This window comes from Leuciscus leuciscus (assembly GCF_965113295.1).
Source record: "Leuciscus leuciscus genome assembly, chromosome: 13".
In the NCBI taxonomy this organism is placed as follows: Eukaryota; Metazoa; Chordata; class Actinopteri; order Cypriniformes; family Leuciscidae; genus Leuciscus; species Leuciscus leuciscus.
Window position 1 is genome coordinate 13,520,446 of NC_138737.1, and position 23,599 is coordinate 13,544,044.

The 23,599-nt window shown below is 37.4% G+C and overlaps 3 protein-coding genes and 1 pseudogene across 8 annotated transcripts in view; 2 read left to right on the plus strand and 2 right to left on the minus strand.

Annotated features, from left to right (window-relative positions):
- LOC309512564 (proteolipid protein 2-like) overlaps positions 1 to 23,599 on the plus strand; it is a 39,279-nt gene that overhangs the window by 12,731 nt on the left and 2,949 nt on the right. The window contains exons 1-5 of one of the 5 annotated variants that reach the window (XM_082188226.1): positions 14,852 to 15,336; positions 15,547 to 15,660; positions 15,819 to 15,959; positions 16,142 to 16,264; positions 16,540 to 16,633. In XM_082188226.1, coding sequence (XP_082044352.1) covers positions 15,562 to 15,660; positions 15,819 to 15,959; positions 16,142 to 16,264; positions 16,540 to 16,633 — 457 coding nt within the window. In that variant the 5' untranslated portion in view covers positions 14,852 to 15,336; positions 15,547 to 15,561. Of the gene's footprint in view, positions 1 to 14,851; positions 15,337 to 15,546; positions 15,661 to 15,818; positions 15,960 to 16,141; positions 16,265 to 16,539; positions 16,634 to 16,892; positions 17,086 to 23,599 lie in introns of those variants that run through there. The other 4 variants (XM_082188225.1, XM_082188227.1, XM_082188229.1 and 1 more) reach the window with 4 other exon arrangements.
- LOC309512809 overlaps positions 1 to 23,599 on the minus strand; it is a 31,217-nt pseudogene that overhangs the window by 4,836 nt on the left and 2,782 nt on the right. Inside the window, exon 2 of the transcript XR_014211662.1 lies at positions 508 to 844. The product of XR_014211662.1 is annotated as an uncharacterized misc_RNA (transcript). The remainder of the gene's footprint in view (positions 1 to 507; positions 845 to 23,599) is intronic.
- On the plus strand, positions 1,581 to 6,079 carry LOC309512567 (synaptophysin-like). The gene is made up of 4 exons (XM_082188232.1): positions 1,581 to 1,761; positions 2,288 to 2,479; positions 3,313 to 3,613; positions 4,024 to 6,079. The coding sequence occupies exons 1-3, from the start codon at positions 1,693 to 1,695 to the stop codon at positions 3,577 to 3,579; spliced, it is 528 nt and encodes a 175-aa protein (XP_082044358.1). The 5' UTR covers positions 1,581 to 1,692; the 3' UTR covers positions 3,580 to 3,613; positions 4,024 to 6,079.
- On the minus strand, positions 17,229 to 23,567 carry LOC309512810 (uncharacterized protein; the record flags this gene model as incomplete). The annotated part of the gene is made up of 5 exons (XM_082188541.1): positions 17,229 to 18,816; positions 21,273 to 21,702; positions 21,816 to 22,645; positions 22,739 to 22,858; positions 23,506 to 23,567. Coding segments are annotated over 5 exons (2,658 nt in total), but the record flags the coding sequence as incomplete, so codon positions are not given.

A 23,599-nucleotide genomic window follows, 5' to 3' on the forward strand; every position in this document is an offset into this window, starting at 1 on the left:
TAACATTTGTTTATTTTTCTACTACTAACAATGAACAATTTATAGTATTAAGCAAAACGAATAAAACCAGTAAATATTATCATTCATTGTTGATGATTATACCTAATACATTTGCTGATGCTAATGTATAGAACCTTGTTGTGAAGTGCAACATTCAATTCACAATGAATTCACCAAATTTGAGTAAATTTATGACTGCACCTCAGTGTAAACTAAACAGATTATGCCCAACTTACAAAACTGGAAAATATGTTAACTCAACAGGTATTTAGTGTCTACAGTAGATTCATTTAAGTCATCATGGGTCATATTTTCTTAACTACAATCTTAATCAGCATGGAATTAACATTAACATGTTTTCCAACACAGAGTCAGTAAATAGATCAAGTGCAGCAGTGTAGGCTGTATTGCCTCACAGATGTGTCTGAAATTATTTAGTAACATTCAACTATTTGGCTATCTGTACCATCAATTAAGAGAATGGATTTTTCACTCATGGATACTCACTTATGCCTGGCCGTTGGTTTCTCTGAGTTGTACTGAGGATGTGGTCCTGAGTAGAGGCTATATCGGCTTGATGCAGGGTGAAATGCTGCCACAGTCAGAAAAGAACTCCAAAGAAGAAAAAACAGCACAAGATCATCTCCAGTAACATCATTTTTGTATATTATCAATAATAAAAAATAAAAAATGACAGAGGGAAAACCCTCTATTGCCAGACCAAAATCTTTGTGTAAAAAAAAGTGTAACACTAGCTAGTGCCACATCTATCCATGTTGTTCATAGTCAAAACAAAAAACTCAAAAAATCCCGTCCTTGGGCAGTGAAAAAAAACTGGCTTTACCTTCACATTGTAGAGCACAGTTCTAAAATTCATTTTCAAAGAAACTTGTAATACAATTTTTTTTACTTTTCATGGGTACTGTCATTGTGTAAAGTTTCATTTTGACAGGAGTAAAGGAAAAAAATAGCCCCATTGGGGTGTATTGTTGCTGGCCTTATTGGCACACATCTCGGATTGATGAGAATTTAACATATTTCCTCAACTAGGATTTCTTAGGACTTTTAGTATTTTGTTCTGGACACCTCATAGAAAAGATCTAAGCTGCAAAAAATTATTTTACAATTAGTCTGTCGTAAAACGCTACTTTTCCTGGACTATATGTATTATCATAAGTTATGTATTGATAATATTATACAAATTAAAAGAAAATCTGAAAAGTTAACATTTATTTGTATTATTTAATTTGTTTGTTCCTTCCCTCTTCTTTTTATTATTTATTTATTATTATTAATTTCTTAAAATTGTTACAGTATTTTTCTCTGAACCTCAGTTTAAAACCCTTATTTCATTGAATCCTAGTGTTTTTGTGCACACTGCTTTTTCAAGTGTTTTTTCAAGAGCTGTTTGCCATCCCAAATACACACTACCAGAACATATGTTTTATTTTTTGTTTTTTTTACTCATGGTGTGGTATAGTCACTCTAGATTCGTTTAAATGCCTTTGATGTAAATAAGTAAATACTTGCTCAGTAACCCTGTTGCCCTGTATCTCTTCCAGGCTCCATCAAGTGTATTTCGATGCCCCCGCCTGCAAGAATGGCCAGACTGAACGTTTCTTCCTGGTCGGGGATTACTCGTCCTCGGCAGAGTTCTTCGTCACCATAGCCGTTTTTGCATTTCTGTATTCCATGGCCGCTCTCAGCATCTATGTCTTTGCCTTTGAGAAGTACCGCGAAAACAATAAAGGACCACTGATTGTGAGTTTTCTTCCATGTTATATAAGCACTAAGGCAGCAGTTTGTTAAATGCTTAGTTCACCCAAACAATTATAAATATTTAATTATTTACTCACCATCATGTCATGCCTATATGCTAGAAAGGATATTTTTGTGTGTAGAAGAGCTCACATCTCTAAAAATGTCTGAACATTTTTCCAAACAGGTGCTATGTTTATATATAAATTGCTTATTTGAGGTCTGAACAACTATATTCACACCTAAAAAACTCTTAAAACTACATTCCGTGACACAATAACAGTAGTATTTGTAAACTATAGTGGGTTTGCTCCTCCACCATTGACGCTTTCTGTGAGAAATACAGGCAGTATAGATCCGGCAGAAACAAGTGGAGTGATACAAATTGTGAGACTTTTCCGTGTGATATCACATAATGGCAGCATTTTGAATGTTGGGTGAACTATTCATTTAATGTAGCAGCTTAGTGTTTCATACAACCCAAGCCTGTATGTTTTTGTATAATTCTATATGAATAAAATGATTGCAGGATTTTGGCGTGACGTGTGTATTCACCTTCATGTGGCTGGTGAGCTCGGCAGCATGGGCGAAGGGTTTGTCGGATGTCAAGACAGCTACAGACCCAGAGAAGGTTCTGGAACTGATCCCCGCCTGTGAACAGGAAGGCAACCGCTGCCGTGAAGTTCACGACCCCGTCATGTCCGGTCTTAATACTTCTGTGGTGAGTCAGTTCTGCTCAGCTCTATCAGAAATTCCCTTATTAATATAAAACATTTTTTTAATGTAGTTCACCCCAAAATTTAAATTCTCTCATCATTTACTCACCCTCGTGCCATCCCTGATGTGTATGACTTAACATCAAAATAATTTGGAAAATAATTTTAGGAAAATAATCAATCTCCATATAATGCCATTGAATGGCTGCCGCACACAGCGATCAATACCACCCCAGTGGATGAATCAATGTTTTCTGAAGCAAAATGATAGGTGTGTGCAAGTAAAATACGAATATTTTTGAACTTTTTTAATAATAAATTATCGCTTGAAGTAAGTGCGTTGTGAAGTTTGCACGAGAAGAAACATGAAAGCACAGAGGACTGCCACTTCTCACGCAAACTTCACAACGTGCCTACGTTTATGTCAAACTGAACTAGTGAACGCACCGGTACTACTGTAGGACAGTTGACTGGAAGCAATGATTTATTGTTAAAAAAAAGTACAAAATATTAGTATTTTTCTTATGTTGTACCTATCGTTTCGCGTCAGACGACATTGATTCATCCACTGGGGTCACATGGATTACCGTCACGATATCTAAATGTGGTTTTTCAAGCTTCAACTGAGCGGAACCTATTGCATTATGTGGACTCAAAGAGATTGATTACTTTCCTAAAAATCTTTATTTGTGTTTATTTGAAAAAGGAAAAGTCATTTACATTGGGGATGGCACGAGGGTGAGTAAAATATTAGGGTGAACTATAATGTCCTTTAATGTCTCTCTTGTGAATCAAACTAAATTTTAAACTGCATTGTTAACTGTCTATTTCTCTCCAGGTCTTTGGCTTCCTCAACCTGATCTTGTGGACAGGTAACCTGTGGTTTGTATTCAAGGAGACCGGGATCATTGCACCCTTTATGCGCCAACCGCCCGCCCCTGATTCCTATGGACAGGGAGGTTATGGGCAGCCTGACCCGTACGCTGGCTCCCAGGGAGGCTACCAGCCCGACTACAGCCAGCAAGGCTACAATCAGGGTGGAGAATATGGTCAGGCCGGCTATGAACAGCAGGGGGCACCCACCTCCTTTTCCAACCAGATGTGAGTGAAGAAATATCTGAGGAAGCGGGAGATGGCTGGTGAGTGGAAGGTACGTTTTTGGAGATCTTTTCAATCTCAAAATGCCTTTTTTATACTGTACATTATATTCAAGGTTTGAAACTTTTTCACCCACTTCCCAAATTGGCTACTAAAGTTTTAAGTTACCGGCCATTCAGAACTTCTACTAGCCCCAAATCAAAAACAAAAAAGGAAAAGAAATTAACCAGATTATAGATAAATAAAATTTTAACCGCCCACACTTCAACCGAGGGGAAGTGCATTGTAGCATTTTAAACATTTGATTTCAGTTTTTAGTATTTAGTTTTAATACTAAACAAAATCATATGCAATTCATATGAACAAAATCATTTGAAATTTGAATATCCGCCATTTATTGGTTATTATCAGCTAGTATTTTAATATCAGTGTATTCTCTGTCTCTCCACAGAAAGAAGTTGTTCGTGTGAATCTATCAGTGGTGCCTGAACCCTACCCATAACCCCACACTTCCTGTTTGTGCGTTTGTGCTTACTTCTGTGAAAGATAAGAGGGGTGGGAGGGAGGGGAGGGGGCGGGGCTAATCTAAAATCACATACTGAGGGGAGCGGGATAAAGCAGAGGGGTTTTAATGTGCTGTTTATTATTGTGACGTATACAACTAAAAATGTTCGATCAAATTTCAAAACACTTGAATACTGTACCAAAATATGAAAAAGTATATAAATCTTATTGCTATATGAATTTTTAATTGATGATGTTGACAATAGTGATGCTAAACTTGAGAGAATGTATTTGTCTGTGCTGTAAAGATATCATTCTAAACTAATATATATATATAAATATAAATATTTCCTAATGATATGTATGGGATTATAACACTGTAGTCTAGTTCAATTTAGAGACCCTAAATGAATACAATAATAACAATAATCACAAAGCCCCACAGAATTTGTTCCTGTTATTTTTTTTAAACTCTGGTGGGTTGTGGTTTGGTACAGTTTGTTCCATTTGTATGTTGACCTCTTTAGTTTTGTTTGGTATTTTGTTGCTTTTTATTTCTTCATGGGTGGGATGGAGCACTAATGTGACCGACACTGAGGCGGTGGGGGGCGTCCAGGGCTACCGTGGGCAGAATCATTCTCAAACTCATGGAGGGACCACATTACTTCAACCAGCAAGCAAAACGGTCAAGGGTATCTCAAAGCATTTCTCATTTCCTGACTGAAAATGTTGACTTTGTTCAATTCTCTCTCTCTCTCTCTCTTAAATCGTTGTATTATGAAAAGCACATGCATTCTCGGTGCAGAATAAGCATGGTTGTTCATGACACAATGCCTCTGAGTGCTGTGTTGATGTAGTGCTGTTTAAGTTAGAGGATGCTAAAACTAGATATATAAATATATAAATGGATTGGGGTTTCGTTTGTGTTGTGTGAGCACCGAACAGAGAGAATCATTCTTGTGTGTTGAGATGTCAGTAATGTAGATATACATGCCAGTTTCAATTTCATCAATATTTTCCCTTTTCCCTCTCTCAGAAACATATATAATATTACAGGATTTAAGCCTGTGATATTGAGGTATATTTTCAGATGTACATAAAATATATATATATAAAGTACCTGCACATTCTTTAACCGATATCATGAACTGGTGTAATGTGAAATTTCTATAATTTCCATCAGAAGATTTCCTGAATGCCAGTTTAGATTATTTTTCTGCTTGATCAATCATTCACTGAAAATGCCGGATGATCAAAAACGGACGGGATAGCTAGACCTCCTGGCTGGAATCAAAGGGGTCATTTAAATTAGCTACGAAATTCACATTTATCATTTGAACCACGTTGAACTGGTGCAATAAAGTCTTAAAGTTATTGTTCTGTATAGTATTCAATCAGTATATATCATATGAGGATGCTGAGTTAATCTAGTAAATGCACCAGATTTGTGTTTCCCCTGAGTTGATAATCATTTTATTCAGGGCTGATGTTGTTATGATGAGATTCTTTATATTATTGCATGATCAGATGCTCATAATGCAAGCTTACCCAGACTTGTAACTAACTATCTAATATTTTTTCAAACTCTTTAATTTGCTTGCGACTTTGAGGAAAACCAGGTTTCGCTTTTGGGTAGATGGCCATCGGCCTGCTAAATATATTAGCGTGTCTCTCCCTCCCTCATTTTCTCTCTCTCTCTCTTTCTCTCTCTTTCTTTTCCATTCTCTGCTCTGGCCCGCTCTTCTCCTCCTCCAAATGAATATGCTACTCAACTTCTCCGTTGTTAGTGGTGTTTGATATGTCTTGTGAAACTCTCGATGCCTTTGGGTTGTGCTGTATTTAATGTGTATGATATATTCTTAGCGTTTATGAAGATATTGATGAAAATGGTTATGACCATGCTGAAAACTCAATCACCAAAATTATCCAGAAATTCTGTTGTATTGTTCTATGGAATCCATGAAGGAAAAATTCAATAAAGAATAAGTTATCCTGTTGAAAAAGGGGTTTCTTTGCTTCTATGAATAGAAAATTACACACAAAAAAATGTGTCAAAACAAAAGAGAATTTTTTATATCTTCTTTATTTACTAACTGAAGATTTATGTTTAACTCTTGTTTGGCTGATATTTGTCCGAAATATGGTATGTGGTAACACTTTACAGTAAGGTTCATTAGTTAACATTAGTTAATGTACTGTATTAACTAACATGAACTAACAATGAGCAATACATTTGTTACTATGTTAGTTAATCTTTGTTAATGTTATAGTTAATAAAAATACAGCTGTTCATTGTTTGTTCATGTTAGTTCACAGTGCATTAACTAATTAGCCTGGCAAGCCAGACCTACATCAAGATGTTAGGTCTGGCAACTCACCATAGACACGGCTCATCCAAGGGGCGGGATAAACGGCTGTCTTTCAAATTCCCTCTGCACACAATAGGACAGCGCTTCAACCAACCAGAGCGTTTTCCCAACAGCGGAGCTAGTTGATAGATTCAACTTTTGCCATATCTGGTCGGAAAAAGGACGAACACATCTTCCTTTTTTTAAGAATGACTTAGTGCCGTTCTTTGCTCTTTTCTCAAAGAAAAACTTAACTCCAAGTCCTCCAGAGTCGCGGACAAAGACGATTCGAAAGACGTTCTCCAGCAGCCGTCATTCTTTGTTTTCAAGTGGCAGCCAGGTAACCGTCGCAACTCTGTCGTCATATGTTAAGCCCGCCCCGCCTACTCTATACACGACGTGATTGGCCTGACCCAATTAAGGTTTTTGCAGCTTGAAAGTCTACGGAGAGCAGGGGGGTAATCGAGCTCTCGATTTCCGTACCACCCCCGGCGGCCGCCATTGGCTAACAAGCCTTCACCTGCTGTTAGCATCCCATTGACTCCCATTCATTTTGGCGTCACTTTGACAGCGAATAACTTTACATCTGAGGCGTTTAAAGACTCCATTTGTCCATTATTTATTTCTAAAGAAACACGACAATGTATAAAATGCTCCATTACCTCGTATCTTACGTTATGGCCCCGTAGAAGCAGTTTTTGTAAAAACAGGCTAACGATTGCGTCATAACCACGCGACTCTCTGGAAATTACCGTAGAGACAGGAGGAGAAGCTCGCAGTCAATCGGGGGGACGTGGAGGCATAAAGTCCGATAAAGTCAAGGGAGAAGCCCATAGAGAATTGTAAAGTTTCTCCTGCTCCTAGCTCATGGACACCTCCTACTCACGCTCTCCGTCTCTGCAAGTTTCGGAAGGGAATGATTCAGATTTGTCTTGGCACAGCTACTAGAAGACTTACAACTGTCAGACAGGCTGCTCACGTCACATCCACGTCGTCAAGCTCAGTTTGAGTCTGCGCAGTTCGCTCGGCAATCAGGAAATGAGTGCTTCTAATTTGCTTCACTTTTCTCCGTTGAAACCTATGGGGTCGCTGTGTCCAGTTTATATACTGTCTATGACGGAGAGTTGCTAGACTGCCCTGGCTGCAAAATACATTTTGCTGCCGCTAGGGTGCGTCTAGATTTCTAGGCTAGACAGAAGGGGGTGCGGCAACAAAATGCTGAATTTTGCCGTTCCTTTAATACTATATCACTGTAAAAATAAAAGGTGCCTGGAGGAACCTTTTGGGGTTCTTCACTTTGCCACACCGGCAGAACCGTCTGTAGATCCTCTAGGCACCCTTTAAAAAGGGGTGGTTCTCTGAAGAACCACACAAGTTTCCTGAGGAACTCTAATATTAGGCACTGTGTGAAACCACTTTGGGTGCCCCCAGAAACCAAATTTCATTTTTTTAAATATTTAATTTCATGTTGTAACTATGGTTACCTTTGACTTCTATTATAATAAACAAATTGAACCAAATACAAAATAAGAATTGTTTATTACATATTTTATATTCATTTTTATACATACACTTCCATACACATGGGAAAAAAAGTTAACTATAGATTAATATCAATGAATACAGAAAACAATAATATAATACATAAGCAACATGAATAATCAACCAAGTATATGCAAAAGGCTAGGCTATACAAGAAAAGACATTTCAACAAAATGCATGGAAACACATATGTTCCACAAAATAAATCAATGTATTTATTTTTTATTTTGATTAATTAAAAATGTCCATCTTCACTTAAGTTAACTCTAAAACATTTGTGTTTCAGTCCGATGGTAAGTCTGACAACACTGTTTCCAAGTCCAAAAGCTCTATCAGATGCCAAAAACAAACAAACAGTGCTAATATGCACTCATTGTGCTGTAATATTCCCTTTATCTCTATACCGAAATCTCTGATGATTAGTTATTCAGCTATTTTGAATCATAAAATGTTGAAGTCTGGGATGCCGTGAGACTGGAGACTGTAATGTACACTATGCCTTTTGAAAAGCTTAAATGTGTGACTTGAATCAACAGTTCCCATAAATGGTTGTTGAGTATTCTCATGAAACAAGACAGAGGAAGTAGAGGTAGAGATAGAGAAGTAGAATTCCAGTAATTTCAATAAGAATCCACACGATCAGCAATTTCGTTTGTGGTCAAAAATGTCACTATGGGACCAAGTTAGTCACTGGAATTTGCTATATTTGACCAACAGAAAGCTGCTTGAAAGTGATTCCTGTGTGAGCTGTGCTTCATACATTACGTCACTACATTGCTGACAATGGTCAATGGACTTTTTTGCCCGTGTAATTTCACGAAATTCAAAAATGTGACCGCACCTTTACTCGCTGCAACATAAAATGCAATCAATAATAAAATCTTCACACGGGACATTTGAGGTACTTAAAGAGTTAGAAAAGTGAAAAGGTACAGCAGATTCGTTTTCCGTTTGTTTTTCCTCTTTTCTGGTGGATGGTCCAGGCACTTCAGTGATTTTCGGGTCTACAGGAGGATTTTTATTCTTGTTCAAACTTGTATTTCAGCTTACCGAGATCCCTGCAAAGTACAACATTTACTGTTAATAAGGTTATTAAAGTGATAGTTGTCAAATTTAAATAATTTCCTCAGCCTTGTGACGTTCCAAATCTGTTTGACTTTCTGTCTGTGGAACCCAAAAGCAGATCTCAGGCATAATGCAACCCCAGTCACCGTTCGCTTTCACTGCATGAAACCATTCTTATGTACACTTGTGTAGTTCAATTCAATGCAACAATTTATGTAAAAATGGTAGAGCTCCAAAAATGTCCCAGAAAAGATCCTAAAAATAATCAATGAGTTCACAACTCATGTGTTATGGGTTGTGTTGTAAGTCTTCTGAAGCCATATAATAGCTTTTCCCTCTTTTTTTTGTCGAAAAAGACTAAACTTGAAGTTAATTCAGAGTTAAAATGTCTTATATTCAAATGCAAATGATAAAGATATAAGAAAAAATGCATAGCATTATTGGCGCCAAACCTGATATTATTTTTCTGAGTAACATGAATGAGATTTGAGAGCATGAGGGAAGATTTTCAGAGAATAACTGATTAAAAAAACACAAGTACACAGTCAAACCATACAGTTTCACACAGAGAAAGTTCATAGTAATAATACGTGCATGTGGTGTAGGTAACTTACTGTAATCAGGGTGTCTACAGATATAAACAAGTAAAATTTAAGACTTTTTAAGACCTTTTTAATGCCACTTTGAATGAAATTTAAGACCAAACCTGTGATGGAAATACATATTATATTACATGCGTATTAGATTTTTAATTTGAGGGGGGAGTTTAGACTTTTTCTTTTATTTATTACATGTATCTGGCCTAAATGTATGCTCACTCATTGCATTTTTACAATGGGGTAATTTTGGTCTTAAGAATTTACACAACACAAGGAAGCTTGATTTCAATCTTTGAATTAAATTGAAAAAAGTAGCACAAATAAATACAATAGAATAAAGATACCAATAAAGAGAAATAAAGAGAAAAGTTTTTGCTTAGGTCTAACACTAGTATTCAGAAATACTACAGAGACTGAATAAAGTAATCAAATGTAAAATAACACTGGGTAGTATTTTAGTCCTGACTAAATTAAATACATAGGCTATTAATCCTGATTCCTTAAAATGAAAGCTATGGTTTGTTGTTTTGACAACCAAATGAATGACAGACACATATGGCTGCTGTCCCTTTAAGAGCTAGTGCACGGATCCTGTGTTCATTATACGGTCACGTGCGATTTATGCTTATTTAAGACATAACCGACTGTGTTTAGAGGATACTCACCAAGACCGAAATTGACATCATTTTCGCATGTTTTTGACTGTTAAAGCGATAAAATCCACGAAAAATAACTTTTGTTACCCACGAGCTGTTTGTGAGGCGGCTTTACTCTATGTATGTGTGCAGAAAAAAACCCATCTCTCTCAGACAGCGCGCAAGTACTGAATAGTTTCAAATCGCGTGAATGTTTAATCAGGTAAAACTTTAAAAGACGTGCAAATGGTAAAGTTACTTATGATGCAATGCTGGCCCGATTATGCAAGTGACAATTCCGTCTATCCCGACTCCCGAAACGCGAGAGTGTATTTTTACCTCAGTAGTATGTTTCTTCTGGGAGTTTTTTTGTTTGCCGTTATGCTCATTTGTTTTGATTTCTTCCTATAAAATCTATCACAGAGACAAGCAGCGCGAGCCTCAACAGCGTTACCAGAAAAAGCCTACATTATCATTATCAATAGCTGTTTATGTAATAAAATCTGAATCATTCTCGCGATTCGATGCTTCACTTGTTATTTGACGGATATTAGGTCCGTCAGACTGGAGAAATTTTAGCGGTAACGTGACCAGAAATATTTAAGACCTATCGAATCTGAATTTAAGACATTTTAAGACTTTTTAAGGCCTTTTTTTAGGAAAACTTTATTTAAGACATTTTAAGACTTTTTAAGGACCCGCGGCCACCCTGTGTAATTCAATGTTGCCACTGAAATGTTCAGATTATTTTAGAAATGTACTGGTTGTTCTGGGGAAACAAAAGAACAAAGCTGATTATTCACAAATATTTATTGACCAGTAAATGGCTTTAAAATGGTATTTGAGAGAATGAGGGCACCTGTAGTAAGTAAAATTAGGCTAAACAAAAACAGACCAAACTATATTAACCTGCTTTTGTTATTCATAACAAACGCCAATGACGACAGCAGGAATCAGCTAAATTAGTTAGGCTATATCAGCAATTTGAAGACACAGTTGTACATGTTGAATTGAATGACTAAATCAATCTAAGACAATAAGTCAATAATTTCCATTTGTTCATTAGATCAACGTATCTAGCATCGTGGCTAAAACCTTCATACCAGATACTGTGCAATAAACGAGTGGTAAACACTGTAAAAACGTAGTATTGTATAATACATTTAGTTTATATATATGTGTGATTGAATATATAGTGAGTAAACTCTGTATTTATATTTATTTGGCGAGTTTACAAACCTTGTAACGGAGAGCCGAACAAACGGCGGAAGCTTTGATGAGGGGAGCCGTTACTTTCAAACCCGGTGACGTCGATCAGCTGAGCATTGATGCGCGCGAGCAGGCGGACTCGGAGCATCGCTGAAGCGACGACAGCAGAGGAGAGAGCAGCAGTTTCGTGACAGAATAAAACTTTTAACTTAAAACTTTTCTCCTCCTGGTTCTTCTTCTTCGTATTAATAATATTATAATTATTTAGTGTTGTAGTTTAAGGTTTAAATTAATCAATAAAATAGGCCTATACTAAATAAATGTAAGCTACCCAGGTGAAAAGACCTAGGCTACTGTTAAATGTATAACAAATGCATTAAAGTATATTTGTATTGTAGGCCTACTAAAAACACACTCAAATACATTTTTAATACATTTAATAGTAGCCTACGTCTTTTTCATACCTTTTTCATACTATGTATACTGAATCAAACTTAAGTAGCCTATAATAATAATAATAAGATAATAATGATCTTATTCTGGCCTCACTGAACCATTCCTGCAGATGCTGGCTTTAACATAAGAGATCTTCCAGGAACCACTTAAATGTTAAAAGATCTTCCAGTAACCCTTTTATCGCGTTCAAGTTCCTCTATTTTCCCCCAAAGCACTTTGAGGTCTCATGGTAATGAAAAGGTGACTCCAGAACCTCTGAACTAAATACAAAGTGCTTAAAGGATCCCATAAGTTCCAGCAAGAACCTCAAAGATTGTCAATGCTCCTCCAGTAACCCTACTATAGGAGAAAGAGCTTTGAGGCACTTAAATTACATTTTGAAGTTCCTTGAGTGTCCGACAGGATATTTGAGGCTCCTTTAGTTTTTACAGTGTACCTCACCTTAAAACAAGATTTAAACTGAAAATTTAAACACTCAGACAAACTAAATCCAGAAGAACTGCGGGAACGTCTCCAAGATGCTTGAAGAAACCTTCCTGCAAAGCTACCTGAAAAACTATGCGCAAGTGTACCTGGACAAAAGCCGTTTTAAACGCAAAGGGTTGTTACACCATATATTGATTTGAATTAGTTAATAGAACTTAAATCATAAATAAATTAAATTTGTGATTTTATTTTTGAAAGCATTCTCACTTTACATGCCTAAGACTTTTGCACAGTACTGTATATGGTAACACTTTACAATAAGGTTCACTAGTTAGCATTAGTTAACTACTTCAGTTAATAAATAAGAATGAACAATACTTCTACAGCATTTATTAATGAGTTAATATTAATTTAAACATTTACTAATACATTATTCAAATCAAAGGTTGTTAACATTAGTTAATAGCCTAGAAATCTAGACGCACCCTAGCGGCAGCAAAATGTATTTTGCAGCCAGGGCAGTCTAGCAACTCTCCATAGACTTTCAAGCTGCAAAAACCTTAATTGGGTCAGGCCAATCACGTCGTGTATAGAGTAGGCGGGGCGGGCTTAACATATGACGACAGAGTTGCGACGGTTACCTGGCTGCCACTTGAAAACAAAGAATGACGGCTGCTGGAGAACGTCTTTCGAATCGTCTTTGTCCGCGACTCTGGAAGACTTGGAGTTAAGTTTTTCTTTGAGAAAAGAGCAAAGAATGGCACTTAAGTCATTCTTTAAAAAAGGAAGATGTGTTCGTCCTTTTTCCGACCAGATATGGCAAAAGTTGAATCTATCAACTAGCTCCGCTGTTGGGAAAATGCTCTGGTTGGTTGAAGCGCTGTCCTATTGCGTGCAGAGGGAATTTGAAAGACAGCCGTTTATCCCGCCCCTCGGATGAGCCGTGTCTATGGCAAGCGGCAACATTCTAATCTGAAAAATGAAGCCTACCCGGAAGTGCGAAAAACTGCAATACATCGAAAATCCGCTAGGGGCAGGTCCCAAAAGGGAGCAAATGTCCATACACCCCCATGTTAAAATGTCCGTTTTCACAGCATAAATTCATGTTTTTACAGGTTGGTCCCATGGACTTTTATTGTATTTTTCGATAGGTTCTGAGTGCCTGACAACTGTGAGGGGGGTGAATTTTTTTCTAACTCGTTAGTTTAGATCGTATTTAGATATAAAATGTATGACAAATAAGGGCGCGATTGATTGACAGCTGACAACGAGCATAGTCTGCTGCCGAGTGGAATTCCTGAAATTTGACGTCTCGGCCATGATCTGACACAACACATCATACCTGTAAGTTATCCTTTCTGAACATTTGTATTGAAATATGGCGCCGCCCATACCCCCCATAAACGGCCTCAAAACCGTTCTTCAGAAAGTCTATGGGTGACGTCACAGACGCTTTGTCCATATTTTTTACAGTCTATGGTGAGTTGCCAGACCTAACATCTTGATGTAGGTCTGGCTTGCCAGGCTACCTTCTGTCACCTCACATACCCCAGTTTGAGAACCACTGCCTTTACATATCTTTGTAAAGCAACCTTGGGTGTTGGAAAGGCGCTATATAAATACAAATAATTATAATTATTATTATTATTATTAACCACCCAAACACAATTTAACACAAACTGCATGATACCAGTGCTCTGTGAAATAGTAATTATTTAATGCCATATTACAATGCTGAGGCGTCCTTACACAAAAACAAACAAATTGCACAAACTTTCCATTTGCATTTGAAATTGAGCTCACAAGGCATTAGCATGGCCTTGGAATTAATCATTAATCATGCAGCGGAGGAATGGAAATTTGACAAGCCATTAAAAAGTAATAGTATTGACTTAAGAAACACTTATATTTTTTCAAATATGTTCAATAAATCATGTTCTCTTTCACTCCGGCGATGAATTTTAAAATTAAACTAAATTCTATTTATAAGGTACAACTTTTACATTTTTAGGCATTAGGCTAACGGGAGAGCAGGGGCGAAAGTACCATTTTTCAGAAAAACATAATTTGAAAATATATTGTTTTAGACAGAGATATATAATATAATTTCAGTATAATTTCACTTTGAACTGCTCATGTTACTTTCGACCCAGTCAGTTGGGACGAAAGTAACACACAGGTGGGTCAAAAGTAACATAAAATACAAGCTAGATTTTTTTTGTGTTACTCTTGTTTTTTTTTAATAGCCTAAATATACCTGAGTATGACCTTGTTAACATGTAACTGCAAACATATTGTGGCCTTTATCTTTGCAAAAAAAATTAAATGTACATTTTCATTTTAAATTTCAGTTTCCATCAATGTTTCAAAAGTAACCCAACAGTACAAACTTGAATTGTTTAGAATATTTTTTTTATTGGCAATGTCAATCTATTTTATAAAATGTTTTTTCAACATGAAAAATTTAGTCTATGGAAAAAGCATTGGCCTCAACTACAGTAAATACCCACAAACTGAAATTCTCCCCTGAACACACAGGAAATGACTACATTTTCCCTTCACAATAAACCACATTTAAAGAGTCACTTGTATGATTCATCTTGCTCATGATATACTCTAATCATACAAATGCTTTTCCCTTAATAATGGCATTTTTACCAGCATTGATGTCTCTTTTGTCATATTCAAGAGTTTGGGCAAGTTACACAGACCCACCAATAATGGTAGAGCATCCGTTGGCAGGGAGGAACATATCCTATATATGGCCTACAAGTGAAAAACAATACCAGAGATAATGGGGAATCTTGCATCATTCACTTGTACTCAAAGGGGTGTGTACGTATAAAGTTTTCTTGTGCAATAGATGCAGCCTATGTGATTACTTCTTTACTCACTTGAGAGGTGGGCTGCGCTTTTATTGTATTAAGTCCCGCTGTGAAATCATCGCATCGAAGAGATTTATTCAACTGTTTCTTTTCAGGTATTTAATTCATCAAACATATCACGTGTTTTGACTAAGTTTTTAAATGATTATAGGCCACTAAATAGTATATTGGTAATTGGTAATAACACTAAAAAGGATGATTTTTACTGTTGTTCAGTTAAAGTAAAATCCAGTGCTCCCTATATATAATTTATTTATATAAACACATTGTCTGGTACTAGATGCTTTTTTATTATTTTTGATCAGGTCACGTAGATCAAGATGGAAGACAAAAAAGAAAATATCCAGCCAGTTTTAGTCGTTGAGCATAAGACAAAATTCAACTGGTCACCAAAGGGGAAGATTTTAGCTCTTGAAATTGTAAGTCTGCCAAGAGTTAAAATGTAGCTAATCAATATTCCTATTGCTTTAAAATAAATAAATGGTTTAAAAATAAACTTTCGTTTGATGCTACATATATTACATGCAAGCTGTAGGTGATTCATCTTGATGTATACTTCTTTTTTGTTTTAAATTAGGGTCTGTGTCTCATTGTGATTATTTGCAATGCAGTCTCTTTTGGATGCAATTTGTGGAGCCCCATTATAGAGCTGGTCTTGGCCATTATCATCTTCATTGTTCATGGCATGGATCTGCAGCTACAGATATTCCTATGGATGGTAAAATATACATGTTCTGGATGTTGGATTCTCTGGATTAGATTTAAAAAATATATATAATAATTATTACCTAACCACCATGATATAAGTGCAACTCACTCAATAGTTTTTATTCTCAACCTCCTTCCTTTTTTGTACTGAAAATTAACAAAAAGAGTTACATGTTTTCATTTGTCTTGCAGGACTTCATTAGAGCAATCACAGGCTCACTCATCTTGCTCATTACTTCTCTTGTCTGCATTAAATTGGGATGGAGAATATATTTCCACCCCAATTTTTTTTCACCTGGGGAAGTTGCTGGTTCGGTGAGTAAATAAGCAAAGAATATGTTTCTGGCTGAAAGAATCATGTGAAAAGGCAAAATAATTAAAGTTTTAGGTTGTTGGGCCTCTAAATGGATTTCTAATGGTGTTGCTGTCAAACTCACTAACACGTTTCATAAAATGAGATCATATAATAATCTGTTTAGTGATAAGATGTAATAAGTATAGTGGTGATTATGTCCTGTTGTGCATTTTATGATCCTTGTGCTTTTACAATTGATTTTTCAAACTTTTTTCATGTTTGATCTTTCTTTAAGATTTTTGGTGTGATAGCAGCAGCAGTGTTTGGGTATGACACTTTTACCATAATCAAATACATCAAGGAACTGAAAGAGCAGGGGAGGATTGGTAGTAAGTACAATGCATCAGCACCAACAGAGCTACTATACATAATCACCTTTAGATTTATATATGAGGGCTTTCAAGCGTTCCTTTTACATTTAATTGGGGGGAAAAAATAATATGTTGCATGTTGGTTTCAAAAATTCACAGAAGTACAGGTCCAAAAACATCACAGTTTCAACTGTTTTAGCCAGACTTTAATGATAACCCAGCTCATCAAATCAAATGTGGAATAACTGCTTTACCTGTTCTTTTTTTTCTTTCCCAGATTTAATTTTCTCCTAAACGTAGGAAAAATCGAATACAACAGGCAGGAACTCATAAGGCTTCCACATATGTTTATGGTTGATTATTGTGTTATTTTTTGTCATGTCATGTTTAAAGTCTAAATGTGAAATTGAATGATGACATTTTACATTTCAATTTACTTCATGTTATGACATTAAAGAGTGCAATTATTAGCCTGTTGCCTATTGAATGTTTTCTGTTTGAGATCCATAATATACACAGTAATTTGTCAACCTCATAAACTAATAAATGAAGTGAGATTTCAACATTTTATTAAGAACCAGCTTTCACAAACCACATATAAACAGACAAGCACAAACAAGTAAAAAGGGTAACAAAAGTTTAAAAAAATTCACAAAGGTTGTTGAGCATGTTCAAACATGTTGAATCTACCACATGAACACAACAGTCTCTTTAATTTAAAAAAATCCTACAATAAAAACATTTGCAAAGTCAGGCATCTATTTTATATAAAAAAATATTCACAAAAACACATACAATGAATACACCTATCAACCCTTAAACTCCTATACAATACAGCAACACCACAGTCTGGGAAGAGGGAATTTCAACAACACTGATCATACAACAGATGTTGGTAAGAGAAAAGTCTCCTGAGAAAGATACTATATAATAGTATATGTTTTGAGTATAGACTGTCTGCACATTATAAAGTGCACTTGAATTACTAGTCACCTCTGTGCTGTGTGGGGACTGCAAACTGGTCTCCTCTTGGATGGGTTGATTCTGTTGTGTTTTGTTCTTCCATTTGTTGTGTTGTAGCTAAATCATCCCCGGCTTTCCTAGTAGACCCAGATGGTCCAGTGCAGTTTGGAATGCTATCTCTGAGCTCGGATAGCTGGTGAGAATGGTTAACAAGGGTGCTATTAACATGAGACAGATACCCTTCAGAGTGCCTCTCTAGCTCTCCTCGAATTCTCTCTAGGTCATCAGCCAGGTGTGCCAGCCCTCCACACTGACCCTCCACACGGGCAACACGACCCCCGACTTCATCTACCTCCTTCTGAACACCCAGGGCAGTCGAGCGGCAACCCTGTAGCTCTCCGGCCACTCTGCGCCGCAGATCCTGGAGTTCCCCTTTCAGACGGGTCACCTTTCGCTCCCCAGTACCCAACATAGATGCCTGTCGTCCCACCAGCTGAACCACACCCTTCACTTGTTGTGCAAGCCTCTCTTCTCTCTCTTGCCAGGTGAGGTTTGTGTGGCCGACCTCTCTAATCACAGAGCCAAGAGACTCTTGCAAGCCACAGAGAGATCTGTTAACAGAGTTCACACTAACTTTCAGCAGGGTCACCTCACCCCGAAGACCTACCTCCTCCTGTTTCTCTGCCAACTGGACAAGAAGATTATATAGCGTGGCATTGAGGTTGTTCAATCTCTGTACTTGTAAATCAAGTTTTCCGTTCAGTTCCTTGTGGTTGTCCTCAATTTTCTCCTCCTCAGTTGCCAAAGGAGCTGCATATCCAGTAAGAATAGGCTGTGGAACACAAGATGAAGTGCACATGACCTCTATGGATTTAAGCTGTTTCTGTAAACGGTCCAAATCGTCCTCAACACTTCTTCTGAGTGATTCTACATCTGTCTCCAGTGTGGGCACAGCCTGACCCTCCAGCAAAGTTGGTGCTGTGACATTACCTAGCTCGTCCACTGCAGCCAAGAGCCGACTTTCAAGAGCCTTAAGCTTCCCCTCTATTTGTGTCTCCAAGTCGGTGGGCACTCTTTTGTTAATGCTCGCCTCCTCTTGATTCAATGCAATATTCATCTTGGATTCCACATAAGCCAGTCGTCCCTCCAACATGCCCTCTATATGGTCCTGGGTAGGGTTGCACCAGCCGTTCGTAAGTTCTTTCTTAAATTGGAACGTAAAGTCCACACTAGAGGCTTAGTAACTACTAGCTAGTTTGTAACTAACTCTGAACTTTATTCCGTTGCACCATTTGTTCGTAAGGCAGAACGTAGCTAGTAGCCTAGGTCGTAAGCTCTCCGTAAAGTAATGCGTAGTCGCATAATATGACGTTTAGCCTCGATGATCCAATAGCAGCCTTCAAATACGTGAGCAGATGTTGTGTTGAAATGCTGTGAATTTCAGTTTATCCTTCATTCTTTTGCCTCACGTTACTAACGGTAAAAATAAGTTTCCATTAAATATGATACTTGATCATGAATAGCATAAGTGTTTATATATGTAAATCACTTCAGAAACTGTATTTGAAATGAAATGAATAAGGACCAATAAATAAATATTGATACAAAAAACATAAGAAATTAAGTTTATTGATTATGATTGATATTTGACATGCACAACATGGACCGATGCACACAGCGGCGCGCTGTTTAGGACGGGTTCGTGTTAAAGACAGCCGCTAACAAAGTAATCTTTTCACATAATGTTCTCTCTCTTAAAATGTAAGCGAATGTAAATGTCAGCATAATCATATATGTCTAAAGAATTGAAGTCTGTCAGGTAAAAGAAGAGCTTATTGATGCAGTTCAGTCTGTCTGATATTTTATTCCATCCGTTAGCCTACTCCTGATCGGAGGCTGCCGTAAATATTTAGTTTATACGTAGAGTTGCGCTTCAACTAAGTTTAATGGTGCAACGCAAAAATATTTAGAAGTGCGCAAGTCGTAACTTAGTGTCCATTTACGTCAAAACCAGGCTAAGTTATAACTTACGCAACCGGCCCCTGGGTAGGGTTGCACCAGCCGTTCGTAAGTTCTTTCTTAAATTGGAACGTAAAGTCCACACTAGAGGCTTAGTAACTACTAGCTAGTTTGTAACTAACTCTGAACTTTATTCCGTTGTACCATTTGTTCGTAAGGCAGAACGTAGCTAGTAGGTCGTAAGCTCTCCGTAAAGTAATGCGTAGTCGCATAATATGACGTTTAGCCTCGATGATCCAATAGCAGCCTTCAAATACATGAGCAGATGTTGTGTTGAAATACTGTGAATTTCAGTTTATCCTTCATTCTTTTGCCTCACGTTACTAACGGTAAAAATAAGTTTCCATTAAATACAATACTTGATCATGAATAGCATAAGTGTTTTTATATGTAAATAACATTCAGAAACTGTATTTGAAATGAAATGAATAAAGATCAATAAATAAATATTGATACAAAAAACATAAGAAATTACGTTTATTGATTATGACTGATATTTGACATGCACAACATGGACCGATGCGCACAGCGGCGCGCTGTTTAGGACGGGTTCGTGTTAAAGACAGCCGCTAACAAAGTAATCTTTTCACATAATGTTCTCTCTCTTAAAATGTAAGCGAGTGTAAATGTCAGCATAATCATATATGTCTAAAGAATTTAAGTCTGTCAGGTAAAAGAAGAGCTTATTGATGCAGTTCAGTCTGTCTGATATTTTATTCCATCCGTTAGCCTACTCCTGATCGGAGGCTGCCGTAAATATTTAGTTTATACGTAGAGTTACGCTTCAACTAAGTTTAATGGTGCAACGCAAAAATATTTAGAAGTGCGCAAGTCGTAACTTAGTGTCCATTTACGTCAAAACCAGGCTAAGTTATAACTTACGCAACCGGCCCCTGGGTAGGGTTGCACCAGCCGTTCGTAAGTTCTTTCTTAAATTGGAACGTAAAGTCCACACTAGAGGCTTAGTAACTACTAGCTAGTTTGTAAGTAACTCTGAACTTTATTCCGTTGTACCATTTGTTCGTAAGGCAGAACGTAGCTAGTAGGTCGTAAGCTCTCCGTAAATTAATGCGTAGTCGCATAATATGACGTTTAGCCTCGATGATCCAATAGCAGCCTTCAAATACATGAGCAGATGTTGTGTTGAAATGCTGTGAATTTCAGTTTATCCTTCATTCTTTTGCCTCACGTTACTAACGGTAAAAATAAGTTTCCATTAAATACAATACTTGATCATGAATAGCATAAGTGTTTTTATATGTAAATAACATTCAGAAACTGTATTTGAAATGAAATGAATAAAGATCAATAAATAAATATTGATACAAAAAACATAAGAAATTACGTTTATTGATTATGACTGATATTTGACATGCACAACATGGACCGATGCGCACAGCGGCGCGCTGTTTAGGACGGGTTCGTGTTAAAGATAGCCGCTAACAAAGTAATCTTTTCACATAATGTTCTCTCTCTTAAAATGTAAGCGAGTGTAAATGTCAGCATAATCATATATGTCTAAACAAGAATTGAAGTCTGTCAGGTAAAAGAAGAGCTTATTGATGCAGTTCAGTCTGTCTGATATTTTATTCCATCCGTTACTCCTGATCGGAGGCTGCCGTAAATATTTAGTTTATACGTAGAGTTACGCTTCAACTTAGTTTAATGGTGCAACTCAAAAATATTTCTGTGTTCTGACAATCTTTGAAGGGTGTTGTTGTGACCAACAATGGCTCCTCTCAACCCTTCCAGCTCAGATGCCTTTGCCACAAGCTCTGCTCGCAGCTCTGAAACCTTTTCAGCCAAATCGACCAAGTTTGGGAACTGCCCCACCACATCTGAACCCTCAATATCCGGTGCACCTCCAGGTAAATCTCTGAAACCCACAGAAGAGTCCCTAGACAGGGAAGGAGCAGCAATAGGGCTGGGTGCAACAGAAATGAGTGCAGTCAACATCCGGTTGGCATCTTCACGAAGGGAGGCACGCAAGCTGGCCTCCAGGCCTGTCACTGTACCACGGAGAGTCTCAAGACCAAGAGAGAGTCGCTGCACATCCTCTTCTATCCTATCCAACCGCTCGTCTTCGATAATGTTGTCACCATGATCTGTGAATTAATCATATTTATTTATTTATTTGTGCTCACAACACAAAAAAATGCTGATTCTAAAACAACTGTATAAACTGTATAGAGTATGTAACTGCATATAGCTTATTTACCTTGGTTTGTTTCACCACCAACAGAGGGCGCCTGTGCATTGGAAGCAGGCTCTATCTCAGTGTGATCTGGTTGAGGATCTTGGTAGTCTGTGATTGGCTCATTCTCTTCTAGGATTAAGTCATGGCCAAGATCTTGATGCTCTGGCATGGGTTCAGGAGAATCTATTTCCGGTTCTTGGTGGTCTGAATAAGGTTCAACTGAGGTATCTTGGGAAGAGGGCCCTGTATTAGGGCCTGGGTATCCATTCATGGCATTATATTGTGTTTGAGGTTGATTCCAGGGGTTTCCATTGAAGTTGAGATGAGGAAATAGTCCTTTAAATGAAGGCACTGGACCCTTTTGAGAGGGATTGGGGCCTTTAAAAGAAGGCATGGGACCTTTCTGCATAGGCATGGGTCTTTTAAACGAAGGGATGGGACCTTTCTGTGCAGACATAGGCCCTTTAAAAGAAGGCATGGGACCCTTTTGCATAGGCATGGGCCCTTTAAAAGAAGACATGGGACCTTTCTGTGCAGGCATAGGTCCTTTAAAAAAATGCATGGGACCCTTCTGTGCAGGCATGGACCCTTTAAAAGGAGGCATAGGGCCCTTCTGCATAGGCATGGGCCCCTTAAAAGGAGGCATAGGGCCCTTCTGCATAGGCATGGGCCCTTTAAAACGAGGCATAGGACCCTTCTGTGCAGGCATTGGTCCTTTAAATAAGGGCCTTGCTTTCATTCCATATGCCGCAGTACAACCGACACCTGCATAACCAGGACAGCATTTCCACTCCAGCTCAGTCAGAGTCTTATATGCAACTTTATACATAGGCTTGTAGTATGTGCGATACCTGTAAAAACAGACAGGGTGTCAAAATGATCTAAATGTATTTTAACATTAATTGCATGTATAAAAGTGATACAATTATTAATAGCTGCCTTACTTTATAGTTGGGCATTTCTGACCCCAAGCACACTTGTTGTACTCTGCCTTCATGAAGGGAGTCGCTCCATCCTGAATAGTGAATGAGACAGTTCTCTCCACAACATAAGCACAGTGGTTCCTGAGAGAGAAAGAGTTAGTCAACACAATAGTTAACATGAACTAACACTAAACAATACTTATACAGCAATTATTCATCTTGTTCAACAATTTATTATTCCATATACATTTTAATATTAATTTATATACATTAACATTTGTTTATTTTTCTACTACTAACAATGAACAATTTATAGGATTAAGCAAAACGAATAAAACCAGTAAATATTATCATTCATTGTTGATGATTATACCTAATACATTTACTGATGCTAATGTATAGAACCTTGTTGTGAAGTGCAACATTCAATTCACAATGAATTCACCAAATTTGAGTAAATTTATGACTGCACCTCAGTGTAAACTAAACAGATTATGCCCAACCTACAAAACTGGAAAATATGTTAACTCAACAGGTATTTAGCGTCTACAGTAGATTCATTTAAGTCATCATGGGTCATATTTTCTTAACTACAATCTTAATCAGCATGGAATGGAATGGAATTAACATTAACATGTTTTCCAACACAGAGTCAGTAAATAGATCAAGTGCAGCAGTGTAGGCTGTATTGCCTCACAGATGTGTCTGAAATTATTTAGTAACATTCAACTATTTGGCTATCTGTACCATCAATTAAGAGAATGGATTTTTCACTCATGGATACTCACTTATGCCTGGCCGTTGGTTTCTCTGAGTTGTACTGAGGATGTGGTCCTGAGTAGAGGCTATATCGGCGAAAAAATCAGTGAAAAATAACTGGCT